This window comes from Synchiropus splendidus, chromosome 10 (assembly GCF_027744825.2).
Source record: "Synchiropus splendidus isolate RoL2022-P1 chromosome 10, RoL_Sspl_1.0, whole genome shotgun sequence".
In the NCBI taxonomy this organism is placed as follows: domain Eukaryota; kingdom Metazoa; phylum Chordata; class Actinopteri; order Syngnathiformes; family Callionymidae; genus Synchiropus; species Synchiropus splendidus.
Window position 1 is genome coordinate 4,848,259 of NC_071343.1, and position 27,591 is coordinate 4,875,849.

General features: G+C 41.6%; 2 protein-coding genes and 1 long non-coding RNA gene across 21 annotated transcripts in view; 1 reads left to right on the forward strand and 2 right to left on the reverse strand.

Moving 5' to 3' along the window:
• Positions 1-942: 942 nt before the first annotated feature.
• On the reverse strand, positions 943-7,949 carry scel (sciellin). Of its 2 annotated transcripts, none has more exons than XM_053877159.1 (24): positions 7,866-7,949; positions 7,128-7,195; positions 6,471-6,537; positions 6,298-6,360; positions 6,139-6,171; positions 6,023-6,055; positions 5,651-5,701; positions 5,527-5,592; positions 5,352-5,423; positions 5,236-5,274; positions 4,927-4,971; positions 4,259-4,294; positions 4,141-4,173; positions 4,023-4,064; positions 3,879-3,938; positions 3,762-3,806; positions 3,629-3,670; positions 2,814-2,867; positions 2,682-2,744; positions 2,539-2,604; positions 2,400-2,462; positions 1,811-1,919; positions 1,555-1,657; positions 943-1,487 (listed from the first exon to the last, which is right to left on the reverse strand). In XM_053877159.1, exons 2-24 carry the CDS (start codon positions 7,135-7,137, stop codon positions 1,471-1,473), a joined length of 1,212 nt encoding a protein of 403 aa, XP_053733134.1. In that variant the 5' UTR covers positions 7,138-7,195; positions 7,866-7,949; the 3' UTR covers positions 943-1,470. The 2 variants fall into 2 exon arrangements, with proteins under 2 accessions (XP_053733134.1, XP_053733132.1); XM_053877157.1 differs by having other exon boundaries at positions 5,651-5,704.
• Positions 7,950-9,616: 1,667 nt separating this feature from the next.
• LOC128765593 (uncharacterized) lies at positions 9,617-13,164 on the reverse strand. Of its 2 annotated transcripts, none has more exons than XR_008415903.1 (3): positions 13,098-13,164; positions 10,298-10,500; positions 9,617-10,092 (listed from the first exon to the last, which is right to left on the reverse strand). It is a non-coding gene; the product is annotated as an uncharacterized LOC128765593 (long non-coding RNA). The 2 variants fall into 2 exon arrangements; XR_008415902.1 differs by lacking the exon at positions 13,098-13,164 and adding an exon at positions 10,705-10,786.
• Positions 11,750-27,591, forward strand: part of mycbp2 (MYC binding protein 2) — a 45,253-nt gene continuing 29,411 nt past the window's right edge. For all 17 annotated transcript variants that reach the window (XM_053876369.1, XM_053876379.1, XM_053876367.1 and 14 more), the window contains exons 1-16: positions 11,750-12,423; positions 14,094-14,169; positions 16,911-17,126; positions 17,519-17,672; positions 17,752-17,948; positions 19,992-20,234; positions 20,648-20,719; positions 20,855-20,951; positions 21,035-21,108; positions 22,820-22,958; positions 23,043-23,119; positions 25,124-25,328; positions 25,845-26,009; positions 26,446-26,604; positions 26,999-27,203; positions 27,326-27,471. In XM_053876369.1, coding sequence (XP_053732344.1) covers positions 12,137-12,423; positions 14,094-14,169; positions 16,911-17,126; positions 17,519-17,672; positions 17,752-17,948; positions 19,992-20,234; positions 20,648-20,719; positions 20,855-20,951; positions 21,035-21,108; positions 22,820-22,958; positions 23,043-23,119; positions 25,124-25,328; positions 25,845-26,009; positions 26,446-26,604; positions 26,999-27,203; positions 27,326-27,471 — 2,512 coding nt within the window. In that variant the 5' untranslated portion in view covers positions 11,750-12,136. The remainder of the gene's footprint in view (positions 12,424-14,093; positions 14,170-16,910; positions 17,127-17,518; positions 17,673-17,751; positions 17,949-19,991; positions 20,235-20,647; positions 20,720-20,854; positions 20,952-21,034; positions 21,109-22,819; positions 22,959-23,042; positions 23,120-25,123; positions 25,329-25,844; positions 26,010-26,445; positions 26,605-26,998; positions 27,204-27,325; positions 27,472-27,591) is intronic.

Below are 27,591 nucleotides of genomic sequence, written 5' to 3' on the forward strand. Positions count from 1 at the left end.
AACGTGTTGAAAAAAAGATTATTATTATTATTGTTACTACTACTACTACTACTACGAACAATAATAATAGTTATAATAATAATGGTTTTCACGTTTATTATTATTATTATTATATTATTATTATTATTAAGGTTTCAGTTGCATATATCCATGCTTGACGTCATAAAAAACGTGTTGAATATTATTATTATTATTATTACAACTACTACTACTAATAATAATAGTTTTCATGTGTATTATTATTTAAGATTTCAGTTGCATATATCCATACTTCGTAAAAAACGTGTTGAATATTATTATTATTATTATTATTATTATTATTATTACAACATCAACTACTACTACTACTAATGGTTTTCGTGTTTTTTTTATTATTATTTAAGCTTTCAGTTGCATATAGCCATACTTGAAGCCATAAAAACGTGTTGAATATTATTATTATTATTACAACTACTACTACTACTACTACTTTTCATGTTTATTATTATTTAAGATTTCAGTTGCATATATCCATACTTCGTAAAAAAACGTGTTGAACACAAGGCCAAACTGCCAAGACACTTAATGTGGCCCAAGGAGCTTTAAGAAGGAAGAAGGGCTTAAAAACATGGTATTTAAGACGCGCTAAAAACTTGATCTCCTTTAAAGGATGTTGAAACTCACAGAGATTAGTGTAAATTCCTTGCATTTGCTTTTTGAGACCAACAATGAGTATGGAAATTTGGAAAATTCAAATTGAAATACATTGATGGAAATTTTAAGGATGGAAAGTTGCAGGATTATTTATTGATTTTTTCCATGTAACCTTTAGCACCTTTAACACGACCTTTAATACGGTCTGTGATTGACGGTTAAAATATTTTGTGGATGGACTGTTTTAGTTCTGGCAAGTTCTTTATTGACAACTGTCATGTCACTCAACGACACAGACACAGAGAGAAAAAAGCTGCAGTGTTTCATGTTTAAAAACATGACATCATCAGCATGGCAAAGCACACAGCTTTGTACCTTGTGTTTAGAGCTGATGGATGCAGAGATTCAGAGCAGGACCATGGAGGGAATGTTGAGGAAATGAGGCATGATTTTTCAAACCTTTAAACATATTCCCAAAAGCATCACACCATAAAAGCCATAAAAGCAAAATGCATGAACAGAAACAAAGGTATTTATTGCACAAAGAAAAAGAGCCCCGGCCCAATAAAACATCCCCGAACACAAATGAGACTCCCAAGAAGGCTACAAAGAATGTAAGAAAGGTTGTATCCAACTTATAATGCAAATATAAAAGTCATATTTCTGCTCACATCGTTTGCAATTATGAGTGTAATCTAACTGACCAAAAGCACCAAATTAAGCTTGTGTTTGCTTGTAAAACATTGATCCAGATGACCCCAAAAATTACATAGAAAATTAATGATTCATTTTTGTCCTTAATTGCAAATTCTTTTCCTCCATTGTCAACAGGAACGCTCAGCGTCTCCATTTCTCTGTGGGGAAAAAGTGATGAATAAGTGACAGGAGTCGGGTGTGAGGGAAACCGTGTTGTCTTTTCACCTCGGGTCTTCTCAAAGCAGGTCTCGCAGTGCACCATGTTGTTGCTGATCCACATAGAGTCGCCGGCTTTCAGATGGCCCAGAGTTCTGTTGCACACCTCGCACTGTCAGCAACACATACATATATTGGTGTGAGCGGGAAACTGGGCAATGCAATCCTTAACTGCCCTCACCAAAACATTAGTTGTTGTTATATACATTTATTTCATTTTAATGCGTCTATATTGGATGATTTTTGAGTGGTCTTTTTTTTTTACCTTAAAGCAGGAAGCATGGCAGTTGATCCTCATGTCTTCCAGAATGATCTTGGCATCACCTGTGAATGGCTTTCTGCAGGTGGTGCACAGGTCCTTCTCAAGCACAGGCCTTTAATGGAGCAATAAACAAAAGACTTACATATATATTGAACACCATGGCACGTATCACATTCATTCCATTGCACAATCAAACACGATGACTCCAAACAAAACTTGAACTTCCTGGTAAACTGTTTCATACACTTAATTTTTTCTTTCCATTTTAATGTTTATGGCACTTTTATTTTGAAACGGTCACAGCTGCAACTGAAACTTCAGACTCGAGTGAATAATAGAAACTTTAAAAATACATTTTTGCTCGAAATTAGACCTTCAACCAATGTGAAAGACCTCATGGCTTGTATTTATGAAGCGCTGCTTATTTATTTTTCATTCACTTGTTTATTTAATCCGCTTGTAAAGGCAGTGAATTATGAATAATTCGATATTGCTAAGCTGGCAACAAGCACACAAAAAAGATTTATATAGTATCTCTTTCTAAATACCTTTTTTAAAAACATTTTCTAAAATCTAAAATTGGTTAGCAAACCTTGGGGAATACAGAGAGCTGGTGGAGGACTTGGAGTAGACAGGGTCAGTGTCTTCTGACCTGCTGTAAAAACAGTGCAGTTCACATTAGTACTCGCTGGATAGTTTTACTATATTAATAACTGATTTGTGCCAAGTACCTCCTGTATGTTGTGCTGCTCATACTGCTGTAGTCAGTGGGACTGGTGATGCTGCTGTACTCGTACCTGCAGTAACACAACACCGGTGTTGCAAACCAAATCATGGTATTATTGTGATGAAACTTTGTGGTATAAGGTCGTACGTGCTGCTTGGCCTGGAGTAAGAGTAGGACTTGCGTTCACTGGTGTAGTCATCGATGAGAGAACTGAAATAAGAGCATCCAACATCACAACACACACAACAGAACTGGATCGGAAGTGACTGAAAGAAATACCTTGGCTTGCTGCTGTTTGTGAAGGAATCAGTATCGTCAGAGTAAGAGCTGTAGCTGTGAACACGGTTTAATGTTGAATGTTTTGCACAGATTTCCCCCAGATGGATTTTAGAATAATAAACATGCTCTATTTTTGGGATCTGCTCTAGTCATCTGTGATACCTGAATGCTTGGACTCACAGGAATACAGTGAATGGATGGACGTGATTGTAAAAGTAAGTCAAACATAAGAGCCTTCATTGTACATCGATAAAATAAAATAATTTAAAGTGTCTTTGCAGGAAACAGAACCAGAACATGTGCAACGACACATGAAAAGTGAGCCTTAAAACATTGTTCTATACATTATATATTATGTTTTAATGAAAAGTGTGACCTATAATCTGTAACTAAAACAACTGCAAATGCATTTAAATTTTCCTTCATCAGGTTTAAGTTACGGTTAGAAGCAATGTTAGAAAAATATTTATTTAAAAAAAAAAAAAAAAAAAAGCCATTCATAAATAAGCTGTATTCAAATATAGTTGCCCATATCAATTACTGCCACGTAGTTTTTTTTGTAATAAAACGATTATGAATATATTTACCGTGAAAAATGTATGTAAAGTATCAGACAAATGTATTTCTAAGCTTATCTTGTTTATAGTTAAAGTCAGAGGCAAGACTGACCCCTGCTGTCACAAGCAATAATTACATCTCCACGCTTAGTTCGAGTGAATTTCATGAAGTAAGTTTTCCCAGAAAGATAGTAGCAGATACTAACGATCCTTATATGAGTCTGTTTCATAGAGTAGTTCTGTTGTGTTGCTGTTTACCTGGTGGTCCGGGTGAAGGATGGCGATGGTGGGCTTTCAACCCTGTTTTGTATCAATGAAGAAAGGATTAAGCAACAAATTCACTGCGCACACACACAAGCACAAACACACAGAGAAACTTGACAAGACTCACAGAATGCTGCGCTTCTCCGTGATGAAGTCTCTTCTGACACTCGGGCTACAGTGACAGTATTGACAGCTGTAACTGTGGCCTTGTTTGTCAGTGAAAGCTTGTTGGAAGTCTGCTCACCTGACAGGTGAAGAAGTGATAGCTTTCGGCAGCAGGGTGTCGTACAGTTCGTCCTCGGCTCTACATACACAAAGAATGTATTTACCTGTGACGTGCCTGATGAGGAGCTGTCAACACCATCATAATGCTACTGAAAAAGCTCACGTCGACGATGTCCTTGTGGAGGTCGTGCTTTTGAAACTGTCCCTGAAATCCCACAAATCACACACATTCAACTAAAGCTGCATTGAAAAACATTGCTGGATCACCATCACACACTCACCCGTTGGTGCTTCGGGTCACAGTCACCGTTTTGCTGCAACAACATTTACCACATGGTCAACTGCAGGAAAACACTTGAAGGAAAATGTTGTGGATTTAAGTTGTGATTGCAAAGTCACCTGTCGTCCCAGCTGGATTTGTCAAAATCATCAGCACTGTGTAGGAAAGCAATCGGTTTAAGGTCTAAAATCGGTTTTGCAAGATTAAATAATGTGATGTTTAGACACAAAATCATTACACAGATGATCTCAAGACATTTTATACATTGATAAGACCTCTTTTATATATGATCAGAATGATGCAGGTGACCAGCTAATGTAAAGGGAGGACAACCGTCCTTTCTATTCCAGAAAAACCTGATGATAAACTCATAAACAATGCAGGGAACAGCAATGAACTGTATATAAAAAGAGGAATTGAGTTCAGGTCAGTTGAATAAGGGGAGAAAATGTTTAACTCAGAATTTGTTTTCATGAAAACAGTCTATAACTGCTACGTTAATTGGAAATATAAGACTAAACAGAAGGCAACGTCTTTTAATGATGATGTGACATGCCAACATTATTAGTGCTGACTTTTTAAGGCAACAATTTTAAGCTCTGAGTTTGGCCCCCAGGCCCTGAGTTTGACATGGGTTATGGAACGTTCTTAAAAAATGTATTTCAGCATCAATAATTAGGAGAGGATTTTCTAGATATACAACTCTGTGATTGACAGCGTCAAACGCTGCACCTCTGAAGATTACATTGAAATTAAAGTCTCAAGTTTGGATTCTAGAAAAACTCACCCGTCACTGCTGCTCTTCAAGGTGTAGGTCTCAGTTGTTATGGAGCTTTTTTAGGCAGAAAAAAAAAGAATATTTTTAGGGTTGTCAATGTATTAAAACTTTAAAATCAATTAATCGCACTGAAGAGTTAACTCGCGATTAATGGCAAATTAATCTTGCGATTTGTATCTGTTCTAAATGTGAAGGCAGATGTTGCCATTGATGGAGTTAACTCAGCCTCAGTGCGATTAATTGAGATTAAACAGTCTAATCTATTGACAGCCTTAATAACTTTATAAAATGAATAAAGTGAATTGGTTCTGAAGTCACCTTCCTCCCTTGATGGAGGGGATGAGAGAGTCATCCACACTAAAAATGGAAAAAGAAAGTATAAGTTGGGTTGAATTTAATTCGACAGTACGGATAAACAATGAAACGTTACGTACGTATTATCACTGGATTTAGTTATCTCAGTCACTTTGATGTTCCTGGTGGGTGAGTAGGTGGCATATTGTTGCCTGTTTAAAAAAAAAAGTGCATGGAAATAAATAAATATTTGACATATTGACCCCTCTGTTTTATGACATTGATATTATTAAAAAAGAAAGGTTCCTGTCGTACCCTTTGCTGGACGACTGCACTCTCTCCGAGAAGGTCTCAGTCTTGGTGGGAGACTTCAAAGATGATCTGTAAGAAACCAGAGGTCATGACTCGGGCCTTGACAAGTGGCTTGACCGTGGGATACCTGAGGGTCTGGCTGGTGGTGATGGTGACTTGCTGATCAGTGGTGATCGTGCTGCTGGAAGTTTAAATCCTCTTTAATACATTCATTATAAGTCATAATGAAACTTGGTGCACATTTCTGAACGCTGTTCCCCAGTGCTCTCACAGGTAGAACATGCAGAGAGTAGACCCCTGAGACATGCTTAGCCCGGCCCCTGCATGCTGGGACACATCAATGTGGCAGAGTATGATATAGCCTTCTACAATTCGGTCCTCACACTGGCGGTTTATTTACCTGCTCGGGGCATCTGAATTCTGGCTTTAATGTAGCACATCATTTAGTTCAAGTCATTCCTGATTTCATCACTTGGTGAAATGATTTATCGATATTTACCTTTTGTAGGAGGACACCTTGCTGGTGGTTGTGCTGCAGAGAATTAAAAATATAATAGGTGTAAACTTGTGTACAGATATCAGAATAGATGTTCATTTCATGTGAATACCACTCACCTGCTTATTAAATCATCTGTGCCACCTGTGTATCTACAAAACAACCACATGGAAATTAAAGAAATGTTTAGCTACAATGAAATCTAATTAAATGGAGTTTTTGAAGATGGAAATAATTATTTTTAATTAAATAAATTTTTATATAAAAAAATGTTTTACCTTCCAGGACTGTCACTGGATTTGTATCGGCTGAGAATGCTTTTACCGAAGTTTGGGTCACGGCTGTTGAGAGAGAGAGAGAAATAGTTTCACGAAGGAATGCAAGAGGAAACGATTTTCCAGATACGAGACACGCCTCGCCATCAGCGAAGTGTGAGTCAGTGAAAACTCACTCGACATCTTCATCCTCCTCATCAGGCTTTTTGATCCAGCTGTTGTCCCTCAGCGTGTTTCTTACAGCTGTTGAAGACACCCTTCAGTATAAGCTCGACATGTGTTACAGTTATATACATATCATTCTCCCATATCAATATAATGATAATATGGCATTATTATTGAGGTGGTTGGTGGTTGTTTTAATCATTTGTTAAAGATTAAGTATAACAAAAATAAAATCACTACAAAGCTTATAAATACATATTATATGATATTATACATATGTATATGAAAGTGTTACTAAGATTATATTTATTGATACGTTTCCAGTTGATATGTATTTATAAGCTTTGTAGTTATTTTATTTAAACAATTAAATAAATAAAAAAAATGTATTATATATATATATATATAGAGAGAGAGCCGTATGATTAATGAAAGCACAGCATATATATATATATATATATATATATATATATATATATATATATATATATAAACCTGTATTATTGGAGAATCAGTGAAATACATTTCTTTCTTCAACCATGGTCTAATTAAATGTGGCTATGATTCGTCGTACAATGCAATAGTTGGACTCAGTTTTGAAGGAAAGTAGAAGGAAGGAAACAGTTATATACACTACTGTTATACTGACGTTTTCCAATGATACTTACGAACACTCATTTTGATCGTTTCACCCGGAAAACACGAATGGAGAGAAGGTGTTATCCACTAGATGACGCTGTAAGATCAGATTTTAAATTCAATCTTAGTCTTGTGCGTTAAAAAATTAAATCAAAAACTGATTCAAAACTTGAATCAGTTTTTTTTTTTTTTTCTCATTTCAATCTCGCACCCTGTTCAAACAGAGTGATGTGTCCTTTTGAGTCCCAGCTGTAAATCCACCTCAGCCCCCGGATCAAGGCCTGAACTGGTTGGTCTGGATCAGTACCCACATGCGGACACACCTACCCAACTTTACACACCTTCTTCAAACAAACAGAGGGGCATGAGAGTGACATGCCATCAGCTGCCGATCGTGAAAGACACCGGCTGAATACGAGACGATTTTAAAGACCATAGTCAAACACATCCATCGAGATTTGTCACCTTTCACACTATATTTGTAGAATGAAATAAGGATGTATTCTGGAAATGCATGTCCATCGTTCAACCAGTAGACGTATTTAGAAGGAAACTATTTCTGCTGTTTGAGTCGCACATGTAGCATGAGTGAGGATTTATATCATAAAATCCTGATAATCTTAAATAATCTCACTGAGCCTGGTGGATATTATAGCTTTCCTCACTCAAATTCAAATTATAAATAGCTGCACACGTCCTGAGTTGTGGTCTCTTCATGATCATAGCCAGATATATATACTGTATATATAAACACGAAGCTCACTCACCTTCACTTGCGCGGCCGTGACAAACTCTAACCCTCACTAATACTCCGCCAGTCTGCAATTACTCCCGTGTCATTCTCTTGATTTTAACCTGAGGGGAGGAGATTCCAAGGGCACCCAAGGGTGGGGCTTCAGGTGACACTGAAGGAAAAGCACATACTTTTCTCCCCGTCATCGCCTGTTCTATGCTTTCATTAATCACACAGCTCTCACTGTGCAGGGTTTAAAAACATTTAGGGTGGAGTGCCGAAGGACCTGCAATTCAACTTTGATAAAATGAAGACGGTCAGGATTGACGTTGTGGGATTCAGTGGGAAAATCACGAAATCTTCATAGAATAGGACTCACCTTGGACTTCAGGGACCTGTGTCATAGTGTGGTGCTTTTACTGCACATTATCACACTGGGACTTTGAACTCCACACGCATGTGCGCGACAATAACTCAAGAAGGAGTTGTGACTTTTCATTTCCAAGCAAAACAGCTTTGAAACGGAGTACTTTAACTCTGAATTAGATCAGGGGTTGAACTCAACATGTTTCCTTTGGCCTCAATTGTACTCTTACGAGGCCGATTTGGATTGACGGTAATGTTTGAACTACAAATGTCAAGAGTCCTGACTTCACTTCATGACTGGGAGTGCCACGATGTGAGGGTGCATAGCACGCCAGGGAGTGTCTGCGTGATCGACGAAACCCTCTTAGACACGCGAGGAATGCAGACTACCCGGGCATGACCAACCTGCTCAGGTGTTATCGGAGGTCATGGGGTTATGAATTAAAACACGGAGGTCAAGTCGTCAATGCCAAGATCCGAGCTTCGCTCGTTCATTCATGTGGTGCAGTTGCCATGGTCACTGCGAATCAGTACACACCAGGTTTCCAGCGACACATTACCCAAGTCAAACAGCAAGGCAGTTAGAGGATAATAAACAAATGTACTGTTCAAACACCTCCTTGATCCTGTTCACAACTTTTGCATCGATGTGAATGATGGACAAAGGAACACAGATCTAAGACCTTGGTCCTCCGCTCTTTAAGTGCCACCAAACAAAGCCGAGACCAGAGCACACACAGACCAAGTCCAGGAGAAAGAATCAGAATTAGAAACAACTTTATTGCCATGGTCAGTGGGGATCCCACCAACTAGGACAGTGTTCTGGATTTAAGTGCTGTCATGAATAAAATAAAATAAAATAAAATAGTCTGATGGCCGAGGGGAAGAAGCTGTTCCTGTGACAGGGTCACATGACCAGGGTGAGAAGGGTCGGCTCTGATCCGACCTGATCTCTCGGTTCTGGAGTCATGAAGAGGTGGCAGGCTGCAACCAATCGCCTTCTCGGCAGAACGCACAATACTGCTCTTGACTTTGAGGATCTGAGACTGAGTAGAGACCAATGACCAAACTGAATAGTGTTTGTTCCAATGAAAGCGTTGAGTTCTTGATTTATTAAAAAAAAAACCACACACACACTGTCTGTTCTATTAAGAAAGGAATGACTTTGTCCACTGTATTTAGGAGTCAGTTTGGTCCGGAGTTGGTCTGGGGATAGGTGCTCTCAGGAATTGGTTCCTGCGTCGGGTAGGAACTGAAATATCTTTGTATCTTGTGGAGGTGTGTCGCCACTTCAGTAATGAGAGTCAAGACAGAGCCAAAGGGCGTGTTTGAACGTCAGAGGAGTGTTTTAATACTTCAGTAACATAGCATAGACTCATGAGGTTTCCCAATCGCACTTGCCTGACCTTCCTTCTTGACTTGACATGCATTGGAGAAGTTAAGGCACACTTCTACACTAAATTCAGCCTTAAAAATACACTTTGTTTAACCGTAAAAACATTTGTGGTGGGCTGTGCAGGCCTGTCTGTGTGCGAGGATCTTGTCTTCGCTATGTGCTGTTTCTTGGGTCTAGTTGTTTCTTATTTTTGCTTTATTTTAGCAGCTGTGAACACAGTTGAAGTTGCTCTATTATTGTTTTGTTTTGCAATTTCTTTTAATTCTCATGGACTATGTTTTACTCATAATAATTAAAGAAAAATATCAAACGCACATATTTATTTTAATAACTGCAGAAGTTTTTGATAAAAGACGGACTTACCTCTGTGTACTGCGTGTTACTTGAAGAGAAGACACATTTTACGCCAAGGCTTTTGTCCAGAAACACATCAAGGTGTACAATGTCGAGACGTCCTGTGACAGTGACACACTTTCCCACCACAGTAAGAACATGATTCCTAGAGAGAGTGAAAGGAACATGGATTGGGTTTCTGTCTGAGCAGATCTAAGGAGTTTCTGTCACATTTTGTTGTTTCTTTGCCTTTAAATAATGCATTGTCTTTTAGCTACTAACAAAATATGGAGGCGATCTTCTTCAGGTTGTTTATAGATGACCAATATCTGGCAGAAAGTGTATCATTTTCACTCTCATTTATAACTCACATTCATGAGCTTATGTGGGAAGACCTTTTCTCAGTGGCCTGAAGTCGGTTCCCTCTGCGAGTGCTCAGATAATGATAGTGCTGATGATAATCTCGGGATGCTTTCCTGGTTGCTATGAGAAGAGTCTGCCGACCAGCCCCTCCGCCGTCATTGGACTATTTCAGCTCCTCACAGCCAATAAAGGACGAGCGGCGGCTCCGGTTCTGTAATTATAAGATGACATTAGATGACAGTGTTAGATTTAGTGGGAATGAGCCGGGTGTCCCGCCGAATAGAGGCGGGCCACACGAAGGGATCTTGAATGTAATTTCACGCTGAAGTCAGTGGCCTATCTGTCGACCTCTGACAGTCAAAAGAACTCAGGCTTGTCCTCTGTCTCTTGTCCCAGGTATGGATGAGATGCTCACCTCAGCAAAATTATAAATATGCAAGAGGCAACAGCAGCAGAAGCCAAACCTGACTCAGGTGAGATTCCAGCCTACTGAGAGAAATAGCCCCAGTATATTCTCAGTGGGGTTCACCAGACATGATCTTGAACTGATCAAAGGAAATTATTAAAGCGACTCCTCAGACTTAGAAGTTCTTAATCATGACTGCTTCAAATTCAAGTGATCCACATTAAAGATGGCAACGTGTTGTATTGTAAGTGGAACTCTGGAAGTGTGGGATGCTGCTGTTTTTCAGGGCGAAATATTTGTTTTTACATTTGTTTGTTATCAACTGCTCAATGAATTTATCATGTAACCACTAGTGCTGTGGTTACATTTTTGCCACTTTCTTCAAGGCTTTTGGGTGTTTGTTACTCTGGACACTCTGGATTCCTCCCTCAGACTAAAAAACTTCGACTTTAATTTAACTGAATTGTCTGTAGTTTTGAGTGCATTCTACAGCTATTATATGATCATTCGTTGACTAGTCATGTGACGTGTACGGATTGACACACGCCTCTGCTGCCTCTTTTTTCGGACTGTGATGTTGTCATGACTGGTCTCGACTCGTGAACCTGCTGGTGTCTCCTTTAGTCGCCAGTTATAGTGGACAAGTCGTTGCAGCCCTAGAGTGCATGTGAGTGGTTGTCTGGTGTCCTGTGATCGACCTTTCCAGGGTGTCCCCCCCACGCTAAGCGAGTGACTGAAAGATTCTAAAATGAGTCATATTTCATTTTTTTAGGTAAACAAAACGATACTATGTTTATTCCTCCCACACCTACGCACAACAGACCACACGTCATTTGAATCTCTGCGATGTAAATTCAGTTTTTTAAAATTGAAACGCGTCGTGCGCCTGTTGTCATTTACATTGGGCGGGGCTACATCTCCGGTTACAAGCGCAGGAATAATTTGTATTTATACGTGGCTCCATGCGATAGTTTTAAACGTTTAGTACTGTTGGTGAAAGTGAAAAGCGAAAATAAATGGAGCGGTAGATCCGGTGAGCGGGTGGGAGTGGAAGCGGCATGTGAGCGACGCCACACTCGGCAGGAGAGGGGAGGGGTGATGGAGCTAAGATGGCAGACCGACTGAGGGTGCTGCCTCTCCGGGCTGAAGAGACATTCAAGGGACCTATACGCACCTAACTACACCTGAGGATTTACCCTACACAAGAGATGCAGTTTTAGATCGCGCCGTGTTGAGGTGGTTTTTGGTCGGGAGCGAAGAACGGCGCTGCGGCCGGATCTAAACTGAAGAGTGAATTACAACAGCCAGGGATCCTGGATGCTGTTCCTGCAGAGCAACCCGGACTAGTAACGTGACGATGGTGTGGATTTAACGGCTCGCGTCTGACGGCTGGCGTTCATCTGGCTGCTCTAGCGTGATATATGCATTGTTGTTCACCACCATGATGTGTGCTGCTGCTGCGGCAGCAGCGGCCGCCGCCGCCGCCGGTGGAGGGCTCCTGCCCTCCTCATCGCCCTCCATGGCGATGGGTGTCCGGGTGGTTTACGGCGCCGGAGCCGACTTCTCTACCATCGGTTCGGGCATGGGTTCCTGTCCGGCGCCTGGAGCCCAGTCGGACTGCCGGACTCGGTACCAGCTTTTACTCTCAGGGCGAGCTCTGGCGGAGCGGTACAGACGGATTTACACGACCGCCATCAACGATAAAGAGCAGGGGATCAATCAAGGAAGGTGAGCGGGGGGGTGCCGGAGACACGACGCGGGGCTTTATTCGCTTCATATCGAGACATATGTTTGGGCGCACACGTCCATTTCAGCCAGTCGCTGCATAATTTGGAGGCACTTCCTGTGGGGGTCAGCTCGCTGTGTAGCATTTCACCGTTGACTTCCTTAGCCTGGGAAGCTCATCTCCCCGGGAGGCTAAATCCGCCTCTGCGTCGCGTTGTTGATTCAGTTTGACAAACCAATGGAAGTAACAAACACATAAACTAGTTCTGGATAACGTTTCCCCCCCGCTGGCTGTGATGTTGTGTCATGTACGGCGTGTGGTTGTGTTCATGACAGGCTAGCAGGCTAACTGTCAATGTAGCATTGAATGCTGCCCAGCCACCCAAAGGACAGTCATAAGAAATGAAACTTAACGTCAGAATGACTTGACAAACTATTCAAGCATTGAATTTCACTGATATCATTTGATTATTTTACGTTGGGCGTGTTTATTAGGCCCGATAGCGTTAGCTAACAACAAGAAGCGTCAAGCCTTTCCCTCATTTTCTGCCGGTAAATCCCCAATGTTGTGCCCAGTAGGCATGTTGTTCAATTTGAGACTTCGATTCATGAAGATATAGTAGTGACACGGCAAAGAAATGGATGTAAACATTCGTGTTTATGGGAAATACAGTTACGTCATTTTCGCCAGGTTGAAAACAGGATCCTCCCTCAGTGACTGTTGTCATCCTGCTGTCTTCATCCTCTCTCCCTGTCAAACAATATTACATAATATTACGTTATTATTGTGGAGTCAAACATTGTTGTTCACAAATAATATATTATCATTTAATACTAGTTTCATGTCCAAGTCCATTCAAGTCATTCGGGTCTATAATAAAGATGACTATCCAAGTTTTAAAGGTTGCTACTTTATTGCTACTTTTATGATATGTAGTCATGGTTATGGTCACAACTGCTTCCCAAATCTTCTCAGTATATGTGACCGAAGCCTGTTCTGTGTTCAAAATTTTATTTAAAATGGATGAAATTGCTCCTCCTGGCTTAATTTACTTCATAAGACGTGATGTAAATAATGTGATTGATGTGGCGTTTAACATGTTAGTTATTTAGAAAAGCATTTGCCTCTGCTTGTCACAGCTTGGGTCACAGGGGCAGCAGTTTCCGTGAAGAAGCCTAGACTTACTTCAGAGAAATAATGTTCATCATTAAACACAACTAAGGTGAATAAATGTCGTCAATTTGAGGTGATAAATTGACTTAATACCAACTGCAAACTTGATTTCTCAGTGATGAAGTGTGTACAAATGTCCATCCCATGCAGCAGTAGATGTTTCATAAATATGGCTTCAAATTGGATCCCCTTTTCAGTCAAGAGCTGATGTTATTGTTATAAGCAGATGGTAAAATATTTTATTGGCATGTATTATTACATTCTTTAAGAATGTGGGGATGGAACACAGGGAGCTCAGATTGCAATGAGATTATACATCATTGTTATGAGGTGTCCTGAGGATGAGGTCATCGTACTACGGTTTTGGAGCCTGCAGAAAAAGGAGGAGGACGGTGGGGGGACAGCATGCTTGCCTGACAGTTTCACTCCACATAAATAGGAACTGTGAACTGAAAGTTTTGATTCTCAAGTTTCACTAATTTGTTTGCAATGATTCCAGGGGAAAGAAGGCCTTAAGCAAGAAGAAATTAAAGCGGCGACAGAAGGTCAAGTCAAAGGTGAAACCAAGGACAAAGGTAAGAAATGCTATGCATTTTATTTGCACTGTTCAAAATCTGCACAATCCCATTCACCAACTGAATAAATATCAGTCATGTATTTGCCTGTCACTAATAATTTAAGATGGTGTGTCTACAAATGTGTATTGCTTCGCTTAATTTTCTTAGGTAAACCATGCAAAAAAGCTTTTTATATAAATGTTCTTTCCTGCAAGGCAAGTCGGTGATTTGTAAAAACATCTTGACAGGACTTGCGTCTCTGTTAAAAAATTAAAGCACGTGTTAGGGAGAGAATGTTTTCGCTTTTAGTGTTTCATCCACTCTCTTTGTTGAACAAAAATAGGGATCATCTCTGCAGATGTCAAGTTTCAATGGTAGGATGTTGCACTGTGAACTGCTAAGGTGAAAAGGTCTGATGCAAAAACCTGTCAGGAATATTTCGACTCGAAACTGAAGTGGAGGGAAGCTACTTGTTCTGTCTGGACAGAAATGCCCTTCGCTGACTGGCTGAGTGTGAGACACATAGGAGTCGGTCCTCTATGTCCATGACGGCCTGTTGCCGAGCGACCTGATTGTGCTATATCTCCATGGCAACCATTCCCTGCCTCCATCTCCTCTACCTAGAAGATTGGCATGATTTCACCTCTCCTGGTGGTCGATGACGGATTGTTTGCATTATTTGTTGTCGATTAATAGTGTTGAATTTATTATTGGAGTTCATCAAAGTTTGAACTTCTTCTCAGCCTAATGTTGGTACAGGTCAAAGGTCATATTGCTCGCCATCATGTGCTACCGGGAAGAAGTTAATGTTTGTTTGCAGTGCAGTTAGTTATGCTTTTCAAAGTTAGGTTTGGTGACTCTTGATACTATCTGCTTTTTCTGATCTATATTTTTGTGGTAAATTATAATAAATACTGAGAGTAGATCAACATTCAGAAGACAATGCAGGACTTTCCAAACATATAAGGATGGCCTAGTCTTGACTTGAAGAAACCCTCAAGTGCAAGTGTTCTCTTGCCTTTGACAACAAAAGCAGGGAAGAGTTTTGTCCTTGGTGCCATGAGGAGACCATATTTGTATCAGCTGGATAGGTGACAACACAGCAGGTTTAAAATCGACAGAGATGCAATTACTGTGCCATCTGTTGGTGCCTTTCATCTGCCATATTAAAGGTCATTTCCAGTGCGCTTCTGATATGTGCATGCATGAAATAACAAAATCACTGCTCTGCTCATTGTGTGTCTTCTGTCAAGCGCTGGAAAAATATTTTAAAAGCTTTTGAAAGTCATGTTGCAACAGGGGTAGCCAGTGTTTTTAGGAAAAAAAAGGGCTCATGGAGAAAGGCCTGAAATCAGCTCACGATGTAGCACTGGCTTTCACAGACACTGCGTTGTCATGTGTGGCGATAAATCCTGAGAGTGCGGTGCCGTCTGAGTGCAGTGTCTGTGCTTCCTGGTCCTTAGATGACGATTAAATCCACTGTTAAGTGCAGCAAGAGACTTGTTGTTCTGCTGCTGCTTTCAAGTGTAACCATGTAACCTACACCATATTAACTAATGAATTGTCGTCTCGTGCTGCCAGATTTTTTTTAATAGACACGGTGAGCCAAGGAGTGACGTTATTGCTTTCAGATATACTATTACTTGGTGAATATTATGATAGTCGTAAGAGATATGGAGTCATGGAAGGATAGTTCAAAGCTTCCATAGCTGTCAAGACAATCAAAGTGCAGTTTGTTGCGTAAAGGGTGGTGCCGCTGCAGACCAGTAATGAGTGTCCGTGCTGTCATGTGTCCGCTACTAGCTGGGTCATAAATGAGTCACATGGAAGTCAGAGCTTGACCTCAGTTAAATTTATCTGTATTGGCTTATTCATGCAATCAATGTTTTCGTTCTCCGGGAAAGGAATCTCCCTGTTTGTCTTCATGAACGTGTGTTTCTCAGAACCTGATCCTCCTCCACAATCTTTTCTAAAACCATTTTCTGACTGAATTATCACTAAATACTGTGCAAAAAATGCATCATTGTAATGATTTAAATCCTGTTCTCTTCATTATTGCATTCCACACCAATCGCTCATGCGTCTTCAGAAACAACTGGTGTCACTCCTGAAGCCTGGCATCGGGTTAGAAAGGCATTAGTCTGCTGTCGATTGGGCTGGGAGTGCTCCTTCCAGTAACTCGGCTCCTGGACTGCGCAGCGGCTCTGTCGCTAATGCTCCGGCGCGAGCCACAGAGCGCAGGAGGAGATAGGCAGCTAATGTCCTCCCCGATGGTTTGAGCTGAAAAAGAATGACCTCTCTCCACAAATAGATGACATCACCCCCTTCTGACTCTTATTCCAAAAGGTCAACGCTGCACAAAGGAGTGATCAATACAGTTCATCTTTATCCTGCTTGTTGGAATGCTGGCAAGAAAACTGATGAGCTCTTATCAAATGCTTGGATGATAGTTGGTTATATTCAAGTCACTTATCAAACTTATCATATAAACCACCTGGAAAGAAAATGCATTTAGCAGTAGGCTACAATAAAAAAGTTATTCAAGTATTATGTCAGGGCAGACTTTTATCCATTTTTCATGGATGCAATATAAGGTGGGCGTCACATTACTGCACTCTGGACTATCCTTGATTCTCACCTAATGTTTTGCTTCCGTGTTGTAGGATTAGGAATTGTTGTGGCAAACCCTTATGAGAAATTCAGAAAGAAGATTGCACTTCAAAATGGACTCTCAAATCTCACTTCATTTCACCTCGCAGGCAGAGAGTTTGGATGGAGCCCTCTGTGTGCCTGACATCAAGGTGCACAGCAACCCGTCGGCATTCAACGTGTACTGCAACGTCCGGCACTGTGTGCTGGACTGGCAGCAGAGGGAGGCCTCCTTAGCTCTAGCCTCCAGGAGCTCGGTGCAGAGTGGTGACTCCGACAGCGAGGAGGAGGAGGAGTACCGCGAGCCGGCCATCAAGCTCCCGAAGGTACCGGTATCACAGCATCCACACATTTAATTAGACTCTGTTGTCACTCCGGAATCTCCTTCCTGAGGAGTCTTGCAGTCTCCTCTGGTCCACCCCAACATATTTCTATTACTCCTCTGCGTGCGTTTCTTCACCACTGTAAATCTTAAAGCGGTGCTGTCAGCAGTCTGCTGATACGAATTGATTAGATTGCAACGATTCCTGTGTCAATGTCAATGCATCTTATCAGCTCGTTGATTGATTTTTGATATATATATATATATATATATATATTCGGTGACTGAAACAGACCCAAGAGGCTTCCGGTCCGACCCTCCCTTCGCCGTTGTCTGTGATTGATGCAATATAGCACAGGAAGGCATCACTAAAAAGGTGTCCGTCTGTTTCTACAGATCATTGGCATCGGTTTATGCGGGGTCTTTGAGCTGATAAAGGAGACCCGCTTCTCTCATCCGTCACTATGCCTGCGCAGTCTGCAGGCCCTGCTGGACATGCTGCAGGGCCAACAGCCTGAGGGCTTCCAGACTGAACCGCCTGATGTTCTCGGTGAGGAAGAGTGCTCATCTTTCTCCAGTTGTTTCTGTTGGAAATATCCACCCATCTAAAAAGCTCTTTCCACATTCAGAGTCTCTGTTCCAGCTGTTGCTGGAGACCACCGTCCGCAGCACAGGACCCAATGATCCGACGGGACAAGCCATCACTGCGCTGTCCTGTGCCTGTCTCTTCAGCTTGGTGGTGTCCTGGGGAGACACGGGGAAGATCCTGCAGGCTGTGTCAGCCATCCTCACCAACAATGGCAGCCATGCCTGCCAGACCATACAGGTATCTGACCTCTTCTTTATTTTGTGTGCAGTTGTCTGGAGGCTCTATAGCTCTCTACGAATAATGAGTTTGGGAACTGGTCTTGTTGCTACCCACTGACCACTGATTTCTGGTTACCGGTATAATTTAATACCTTCTTTACACATTTGAAATATCATTGAGCGCACTGAGAGTTCTGCAGGTGGCAGTAGTGTTGTGTAACACCAACTAACATTGCCGCTTCAAACACAGCTCTTCTATTTACTTCATTTGTGTGGTAAGCATTGTGCTCTTTGCTGATGGGGTGAATGAGGAAAACCCCTCTGATTCACGCAGCGATTGATATTTTCGCTCTGTGGCAGTTTGGTTTTCTGTTTTTGGTTGATAGTTGCTCTAGGCCTTTTTATCTTCAAATCACCTTCGCAATGGAATGTGATTTTCAAATCGCAAATACTGTGATTTGAAAAACAGAGTTCAAGTGTCTTGGGGTTCAGAAGTGTGGGAAGAGTGTGTTGGATCTGGATCTTGGATGTGTTGGTCTGTCGCGGTGAAAAAGAACTGAGTTTCATTCATAGTCCTTGCTCACCTGTGGTCGCAAGCTTCGGATAGTGACTGAAATGCTGGTGCATGAAATACAGGTGAATTGACTCTTCCTTAAAGAATGCAGCCGTGGGGGTTTCAGTTTCATCTTACACTGTTCCCAAGCCCGGTCCAGGCCAATGGAGAGTGTGAGAAAGAGGTGAAGCGGGTGCAGGCAGGATGCAATAATTGGAGAAATGTGTCATGTGTGACAAAAGAGTGTCGGCAAGGATGAAGGGGAACGTGTACAAAAGGGTGGTGAGGCCAGCAGTGTATGGTGTGGAAACAGTGAAAAAGACAGGAGGCAGAGCTGGAGGTAACAGAGATAAAGATGCTGAGCTTCTCTCTGGGAGTGAGCAGGATGATGATAGGATCAGAGGGACAGCACATGTGCTCAGGTGTTTAGGAGACCAAGTCAGAGAAGCTAGATGGAGATGGTTTGGACATGTACAGAGGAGAGAGAGCCAGTACATTGGTAGAAGATGTTGAGGTTGGAACTGCCAGGCAGAAGGTGGAGAGGAAGACCAAAGCGGAGAGTTATGTACGAGGTGAAGGAGGACATGAGGTTTGTAGGTTTGAGAGAAGAGGAAGCAGAGGGCAGGGTGAGATGGAGGAAGATGATCTGCTGTGGCCACCTCTGAAGTGAGCAGTGAGGCCCCTTTACCTCGGTTTCCTCCTCGATACCCTCACACCCCAGATTAACAATGGATGGAGTCTTAAATCAGAAGACATTGTTTTAGTTTAACTGCAATATCTTGTTGAATTAATTTATGAATTGCTTCATCTGTGTGGTCCTTTTTTGTAATTTAACTCGTCAAAGTGTCACGTTTCCCTGCTGGTTGTTATCAGAGGCTGCTTTAACACACGTGTGCATTGTTTACTGGGAAGTCATCTGTCGTCTTTTGTGGAGCGCAAAGCCTCTGGCCACAGTCTGGACTGCACAAATTAGATTTTGGAAAATGCCAAGCCTCTTCAGGTCTGACGTTTGATCCCACTGCCTGCATTCCTCTGCCAATTAACAGGGATTGTGTTTATTTCGACCTCGAAGATGTCATTTAGAACTTCACTGCCACAGTCTGCTTTTGTTCACTGTGTAACGGAGCTGCATTACTATACTGTCGGCTTGTATGTGTCAGGTTTTTCAGTTCGTGGCAGATGTGAAATTCACACCTAAGATGGCTGACACACTTTCACGCAGACAAAAGCTTTGTTTTTCTTTTCTCTCTCTCTGTTATTTCATTTTTTAGGAATTGTCTAGACTGTGAATCATCACTATAGCTGGCAGGCTGCTGGGAAGCCTTTTTTGCGCTACACATTTCTGTCTGAACAAGGAGATCAGTGGGGTGTGTGTAATCGCAGTTTTTGAGATAATGGTGTGAGACGTGTGAAGGATGTATTTGGGTCGTGCCGGGAATAACAGCCCAAGTTCTTAGTCTCGAGTTTATTTCATGTTTTCATGCGTGGTCATTTGTCCGTTTCCATCAGGTGCCCACCATTCTGAACGCCCTGCAGAGGAGTGTGCAGGCGGTGCTGGTAGGAAAGATCCAAATCCAGGACTGGTTCAGCAACGGCATCAAACATGCAGCCCTGATGAACAAATGGTTCCTGAAAGAGGTCGCCATCGATGAGGACGAACGCTGTCTTCTGCAGACGGACGGCTCGTTTCTTTACTTGCTTTGCAAAGACGGACTCTACAAAGTGGGCTCCGGATACAGCGGTACTGTGAGGGTATGTATGGTGCCGGATTGTTCATGGGTTTGTCACAAGCGTTGTTGATTTTTGAATGGAACACAACAAGCCAGTAACTAAATCAATAGACACTATTAAAAATTCAAGTCACTTCGACCTGTCACGTGATGCACTCTTGAAGGCAATGATTTGTCCGCACTGTTGTTCACAACTGTTTTTCCCCCCTCTCATATTTATGTCATGACAAGTCTTCATTTTGTCAGTATTTTAGAAATAATAATCATTATTATATATATTTTGGTTATTGTTATCATAACTTAATATCCTTAATATCATCTATTGGCAATCTACAAAAGACTAGTGTCGTAGTTTATTCTTGTGGTTTGTGAATGTCGAAAAATTGTACTTGAAATGTTGTATTGCATAGTTCATGAACTCTTGCTGTCTTACAGGGCCATGTTTACAACTCCACATCTCGAATACGGAACCGTAAAGAGAAGAGATCGTGGCTTGGGTTCGCTCAGGTAGGTTCATAAGATAGCTTCAGTAAATAAGCAAATATTGATCTCGACTTTCATTACTAGTTCATCTACGGGCTACGACTGCACTGTAGCCTGTTTGGATAGTGATTGTGTAGTGAGTGGGATGTCTCTCTGCAGGGCTACCTGTTGTACCGGGACACCTGCAACCACAGCATGTCAGCCATCAAAATCAACCCTGAGACGTTGGAGCACGAGGGCGTCGTCACTATGCCTGGTAACCAGAGATGTCCATGCCATTGCTTAAAAATTTGACACGATGAAAGATCAATGAACAACATCCTGTCTCCACTGTTTCAGGCCAACACTCAGACGGACAGAACATTCTCTTCACGGACGGGGAGTACATCAATCAGATCGCAGCCTGCAAAGATGTAAGCGCTAGGTTTAACCTCACGATGACACCCGTTCCCTGGTCTGCCTATGACTCCTGCTGTCTCCCGGAGACAAACTTAAACAACTGACAACTGATGCATAACATTCTCCTCATAATTCTGAAGTGTTGTGTATGTCACTGGTGAATCATTCATTAACTCAATGAAACACTCCACTTTGGTGACACAAGACACTTAGCTGACTGAAAAGATGGAATTCTTCAGCTAGATTTTATAGTTGGATTGCGAGTGCTGGCAGTGAAGATGCTGCCCTCAACTTTGCGGTTCTGCACCTGCTGTCACTCCCCCAGGACATCCTCTGCTTGCTGCTGTGACACATCTCCAATGGCCTCAATCGCTCACCCTAGCCTTGATACATCAGCCTGCACCACACAACTTGTCTTTTGGTGTAGCTATCAGACCATGCAGAGGCTTGTCAGTGTGATAAAGCATCCGTTTAGGTTTTAACTGGGGTCTATTATCACACTCAAAAAGAAGAAACCCTGAGTGGTTCTGGAAAGGTCCCTCAGCTGATCACCAGCTGTCTGAGCGTAGGTGGGCGTGGCAGTGAGTGCGGTGGCACATGTGGGTATTCTCTAGAGAGCTTAAGCTCTTTGCATTAGCACTGTGAGTGGGGGAGGAGGCGGCTCGGCTTTATACCCATATGTCTGCAATTGCATCGGTCTGACTACAGAGGCACACGGCGACTTGGATTGCTGATGCTCTTTCAATTGGAAAAGAGATTGCATTTGGGTGTGCATCGCCTTCTAGGCATGTGTGAAGTTGTACACCAGTCAATGTTTTTATTGCATATGCATGGTTATTTGTGGTATTTACGCTTTCTATTCATGGATTTATAACTGTGTGGTAGCAGTGAAGAGTTATCTGTGGTTGTTATTGTTCAGCACGTTCCTCATGCACTGTCTTTTAAGACTTTTGATTTCAATCTTACTGATGTCTTCTGCTTATTTATTTATGACGGACTTAATTCATTGACATTTAAGTTTGTTTTTTATTCTGCTTCCAGAGTTATATATTTGATTATTTTATCATGAGCATTTTCACTAATCTATTTTATAAATACCATGGTGCTGAATAGGAGTTCAACATCACTCCTTGATATGGTGGATTGACACAGATTCCTGATTGTATTTTTTAATAACATAATTTATATGTTATATTCAGATTTTGACATTTTATTTCACCTATTTTTGTGATTTATTTTTTATATATTATATTTTCCCCTGATATTTATTCGTCATTTAGTCTTTTTTTCACCAATTTTATTTTAGTGTATTTTGTATATCTTGCTCTGGTTAGACAACAATAATGTATATCAATTCAAAACATATTTAAGATGATGTAGACATATAAAAATAATACAATTGTTTGAACGAAATCTTCATAACTAATATCAACATCATTAGTGACATGATGTTGACATGACTTATCTGTTTATTCCCAACATGAACTTTTGAATAGAGCATTACAATATGACAGAGAGTTAGATCTAAATGTACTCCATGAAAAGTCTGATATAATCATGATCTTATCAACGATGCAGGACATTTTCCTTTCTGCATTTGACTTTCCTTGATGTTTTATGTCTGTTAAAAATTTTTTAATCCTGTTCTATATTGTGGGGAATTTACAGTCTTCAATTGCTATTTATCCTGCATAAGTAGCAGGTTAACTCTTCTCTCTGCTGCAGGATGGTTTCGTGGTGCGCATCTATACCATGAGCTCTGACCCAGCTCTGCAGCAGGAACTGCAGCTCAAGCTGGCAAGAAAATGTCTGCACGCCTGTGGAATCTCCCTGTTTGACCTCGAGAAGGATCTACACATCATCAGTGAGTGATTGCATAATACCCTGCCACTATTATTTTTCTGCCACGTTTCCTAACTTCTGTTTTCCCCACGTGCTTGTTCCACAGGCACTGGGTTTGATGAGGAGGCAGCGCTGCTCGGAGCTGGCAGAGAGTTCGCTCTCATGAAAACGGCCTCTGGGAAGGTGAGCGGAGTTTGTTTTGTACTGTGAAATAGTGAAACAAAACCAAGGTTAGTTTAAGGTCTGTTTTGTCTTCAGTGTGACACAAGATAACCACTTCAGTTTTCAATAAAATCATACTGTAGTTAAGAGTTGTTCCTTTGCTCGGCATGGATTATGTCTGGAAGGCTAGTGACTCCAGATTATTTTTTCTATTGGCCTTCATGAGATATTGGAAGTTACCTGAAGGTGTCATCAGACTGCTCTAATATCCTGTAACATGTGATGACACATGGTACAGAAGTGTATCTGGAGCTCCAGTGGCAGAACTTGATTTTCTCCACTGGTGTCTTTTTTTAAAGTTCGAGTGAGTCATTCAGGAGGGACTCAAAGTAGATCTACTACGTCTACATGTTGTGAGAAGCCAGTTGATCCAGTATCTGTCTGGCCCGATTAGTGAGGTGTCCCTGGTTCAGATGGAATGAGATCTGTTGACCTGGGAGCATATTTGTATTCATCCACAGGAACTGGAAGAGGGTTCAATGTCAAGGGAAATGTTGGAAGCTTAAATGTGACCAAGTCATTTAATGCTTTCAAATGTTCTGTTGTAGTCCTGCTACTGGTTAGATTTATTTTTACATGTGTACCTACTTACCTTTAAGTTATGTTTCAAATCAATTGCAATTTTAATGAATGACTTGCATTTTCAAATGTATTTTTGCTAACACTTTAGGTTGGGTCAAATGTATGAACCATGAATAAACTAATTACTTGCTTGTTTACTGTTCATAATCTGTGATTATGGTGTTGTTCACAGTGAACATATGGTGACCATTCGAAGGTCAAATGTATTCAGTCTTGACAACATGCTAATAAGTACTCAATTTTGATTAAAAAATGTCTAATATGCTGCTAATACACACGTTATTTATGATAATTTAAGTTCCCAAATCTGAAGTGTAACTGCCATCGTTCACTCGCATTTTAATGTTGCAGTGTTTTTCATCATGTTAGTTGAGATCGATTTCATTCTTAAAGTTGTGTACAAGGGACATAAAAAATACAGTATATGTGGACAATTTAAAGGGACTGTAATGATCAGTTATGTTCCTTTGTGTTGTCAAGACTGAAATACCTATTGGATCTTACCATAGAAGCCATTGCTTCACAAGTTTTCATTCACATTTAACTTTAGATGCTCATTTTTTAAACATATATAATAACATGTATAATAAATTGTGGACTTTATTTAATCTAGTTCTAAAGACTCTTACGACCCTTAAACCCTTATATTTCTTAAGAAACATTGAACAGAAGTTGTCATCTGCTCATGGACATTAATAACAGCTTCTATACAGCTTTATAAATATGATGTGTTATGAATGAACTAATAATTGTTATAGAGAACATAATATAAAGTGTAACAAAAATTTCCAACTTAAGATCCGGTGTCAAAGGCAAATATTTTTCTATCTTTTACTACTACGACTTGTGGATCTAAAAGCTGTCTTCATGTCACATTACATGTGCTCCGAATGACTGGCACATCGATCACCGCAGCAAGACTTGCATTGTCACTCCGATTGTTGAAAGGGCTTCTGTTGTTTCTGGTCTTTTTGGTGTCTCAAGCTCTGCCACTGTGGAAGAGAATGCATGAGATATTTTTTGCTGACAGTGCTCGTCACAGGGGAATGCTAACTATGTAGTTGGTCGGGGTGTGTCAGGTGTGGTTGTGTGTATCTGCCTACTAGGTGTGGTGCTTTGTAGATAGAGAAGGGAACAGTTGCCTGTTGATCATTTTTAACTCTTAATCTCACGGCGCACCTTATCAGCAGATTACGCTAACCTGAAGCAGATGGATGAGTAAAAATAGGAGCAGCTTATAAGTGATCTTGGTGAATGACTCTGTTGCAGGCATGTGTTTGACGCGACAAAGGTCTGCGTCAAACCACCATCGTCCAACACACATTGAATGATTTGAACAAGCTTTGTGGGGCTTTAAATTGAAAACTGTCTCTCCCTCACCAGATCTACTACACAGGAAAATATCAGAGCCTGGGAATCAAACAGGGCGGCCCGTCTGCGGGAAAATGGGTGGAACTGCCCATCACAAAGTCTCCCAAGATTCTTCAGTTCTCCGTCGGCCACGATGGCTCTCACGCTCTTTTGGTGGCCGAAGACGGAAGCGTGTTCTTCACCGGCTCCGCCAGCAAAGGAGAGGATGGAGAATCAAGTGAGATGATTCAGATGTTTGAGATATCACTGAAAATGTCCAGATCTGATACATCCTCGTGAACCTGCTCCACTTTTGGACTCTCATTTCGGTCGCATGTTTCAATAAATGCAAATCTAATCTTATCTCTGCTGCAGGGAGAAGTAGCTTTAGCCATCCAAACAAATTCATTTGATCAAATTATGTTGCAGTAATCCTTGTACACACTCAGAGTTTCATCTTCATGCAATAGACTGTTGAGTTTATGGAGGATTTAAATCCAACTTTTCAGTCAACTGAAGCTTTTCTTTTAATATCTTTTAATCCCTGATCACACTTCTAACGTTTCCTCAGTAAATAAGTGGCAGAGCGTGTTTAAACATTAGAAATATTTGCTGGCTTTTCAATCTTAAAAACACTAAAGTCGCTATGGTCACATGTCACGCTCTCCTTCCATTGAAGCCTAACACAAACTCTTGCTCAAGTAGCAGATTCTTTGAAGATGTTTTATGAGAGTGTATATTTGGTCTCCTGCAGCCAAAAGCCGGAGACAGCCCAAACCCTACAAACCCAAGAAAATGATCAAGTTGGAGACCAAGACGGCGGTGTACACGGCGTGCAACAATGGGAGCAGCAGCATCGTCACCAAGGAGGGCGAGCTCTACATGTTTGGGAAAGACGCCATCTACAGTGACAGCACTTGTGAGTTACCGTGCACCACAGTTTTGGATTCTGTAGGTCAGTTAGAGTAATTATTGTGTTACTGGAGACACTCCAGACAGTTTGCATATTTATAAAAGGTGGTGTGGAGTCTTATATCAAAATTGATTTGTGTGCTTGTTTGTATTAAACATATTCTGTTATAGCCTTGGAGCACCTTTCTGCCATTTTCATCTGCTGTCTGCTGTCACATTGCTGTCGCAATGTCTTTAAGATTAAATATACAGTTGAAATACCTATAGTACAATATATTTGGTATTTTAAAAAAAATCACTGTTGGGGTGGAGTGCGACAGAGGTATGCACTGTCCCAGTATTTTTCTTAGTATTTCTTACCTCACAACAAACTGAAAGGTTTTAATAAAACTCTCCTTCTTCCCACATTATTTACCCCTATGCTGTGTTTATGTCATCCTCAGGCCAAGTGACGGACCTGAAGGGTCACTTTGTTACTCAGGTTGCAATGGGAAAGGCTCACACGTGTGTCTTGACCAAAAGCGGGGAGGTCTGGACATTCGGGGTGAATAATAAGGGCCAGTGTGGCAGAGACACCGGCGCAATGAGCCAGGCTGGGAAAGGTGAGATGAAGGTTCCTCTGATACACCATGCATTTCTTCCTTCTACATCCAAATGCAGGGTCAGAATTTAGCTGGCCTCCCTGTGCAGATTCCTCTTGACGCTGTCATCATGGGTTAGTAACAACACTCCCTTGTATGTCTTTGTAACGGCACAAGACAACAGGGGGAGCAGGCCGAGGTGGGGGGTTGTCAGAGTGATCACCATCACTGTGTCTCTGTCCGTCTACAAAGTCTCTTTATGTGTGGTGCAAAAAAGCTGAATTCAAACTCCCTCTTCTGTGACATATACACATACAGAAAAATGAGATCTCAAGTTGCCTTGGCAACCACCTTCTAACACCACTCCATAAATCAAACTGCTTCTTTATCGGGTAATATTTGCTCTTAATTTTAGCCTTTGGTGTGGAGAGCATGGCCACCGCTATGGACGAGGACCTGGAGGACGAGCTGGAGGAGAAGGAAGAGAAAAGCATGATGTGTCAGCCCGGCCTGCACAAGTGGAAGCTGGACCAGTGCATGGTTTGCACCGTGTGTGGGGACTGCACGGGCTACGGGGCGAGCTGTGTCAGCAGCGGACGCCCCGACAGAGTTCCTGGAGGGTAAGAAGACGCACTTAGAGATCTGATGCCACACATATAGGCAGTGCTGTGGGAGTATCGTTTTGGGGTCACGGCTTGCGTTTTTCAATGCTGCGGCACTTATTCTTCCGCCTTTCCACCAGTATCTGTGGCTGCGGGTCCGGGGAGTCCGGCTGCTCGGCGTGTGGCTGCTGCAAAGCTTGTGCGAGGGAACTGGACGGTCAGGAGGCCAGACAGAGAGGGATCTTTGATGCTGTGAAAGAGATGATTCCGCTGGACCTGCTTCTTGGTATGATAAGATTCACGTTGAGTCATTGCATTCATTATTTATTAGAATCACATACATCTGGGTCGGTGTTATCTGTAGACTTCATATTCATCTGCCCGGAGCACACCGTCATCACTATGC

Excerpts from the sequence above, each read along its gene's own strand:
- scel (XM_053877157.1), bottom strand. Across the intron at positions 6,172-6,297 it reads TCCAGTGACAGTCCTGGAAG|ATACACAGGTGGCACAGATG; the intron begins GTAAAACATTTT and ends GTTGTTTTGTAG. Across the intron at positions 3,939-4,022 it reads TCCACAAGGACATCGTCGAC|AGCCGAGGACGAACTGTACG; the intron begins GTGAGCTTTTTC and ends TTGTGTATGTAG.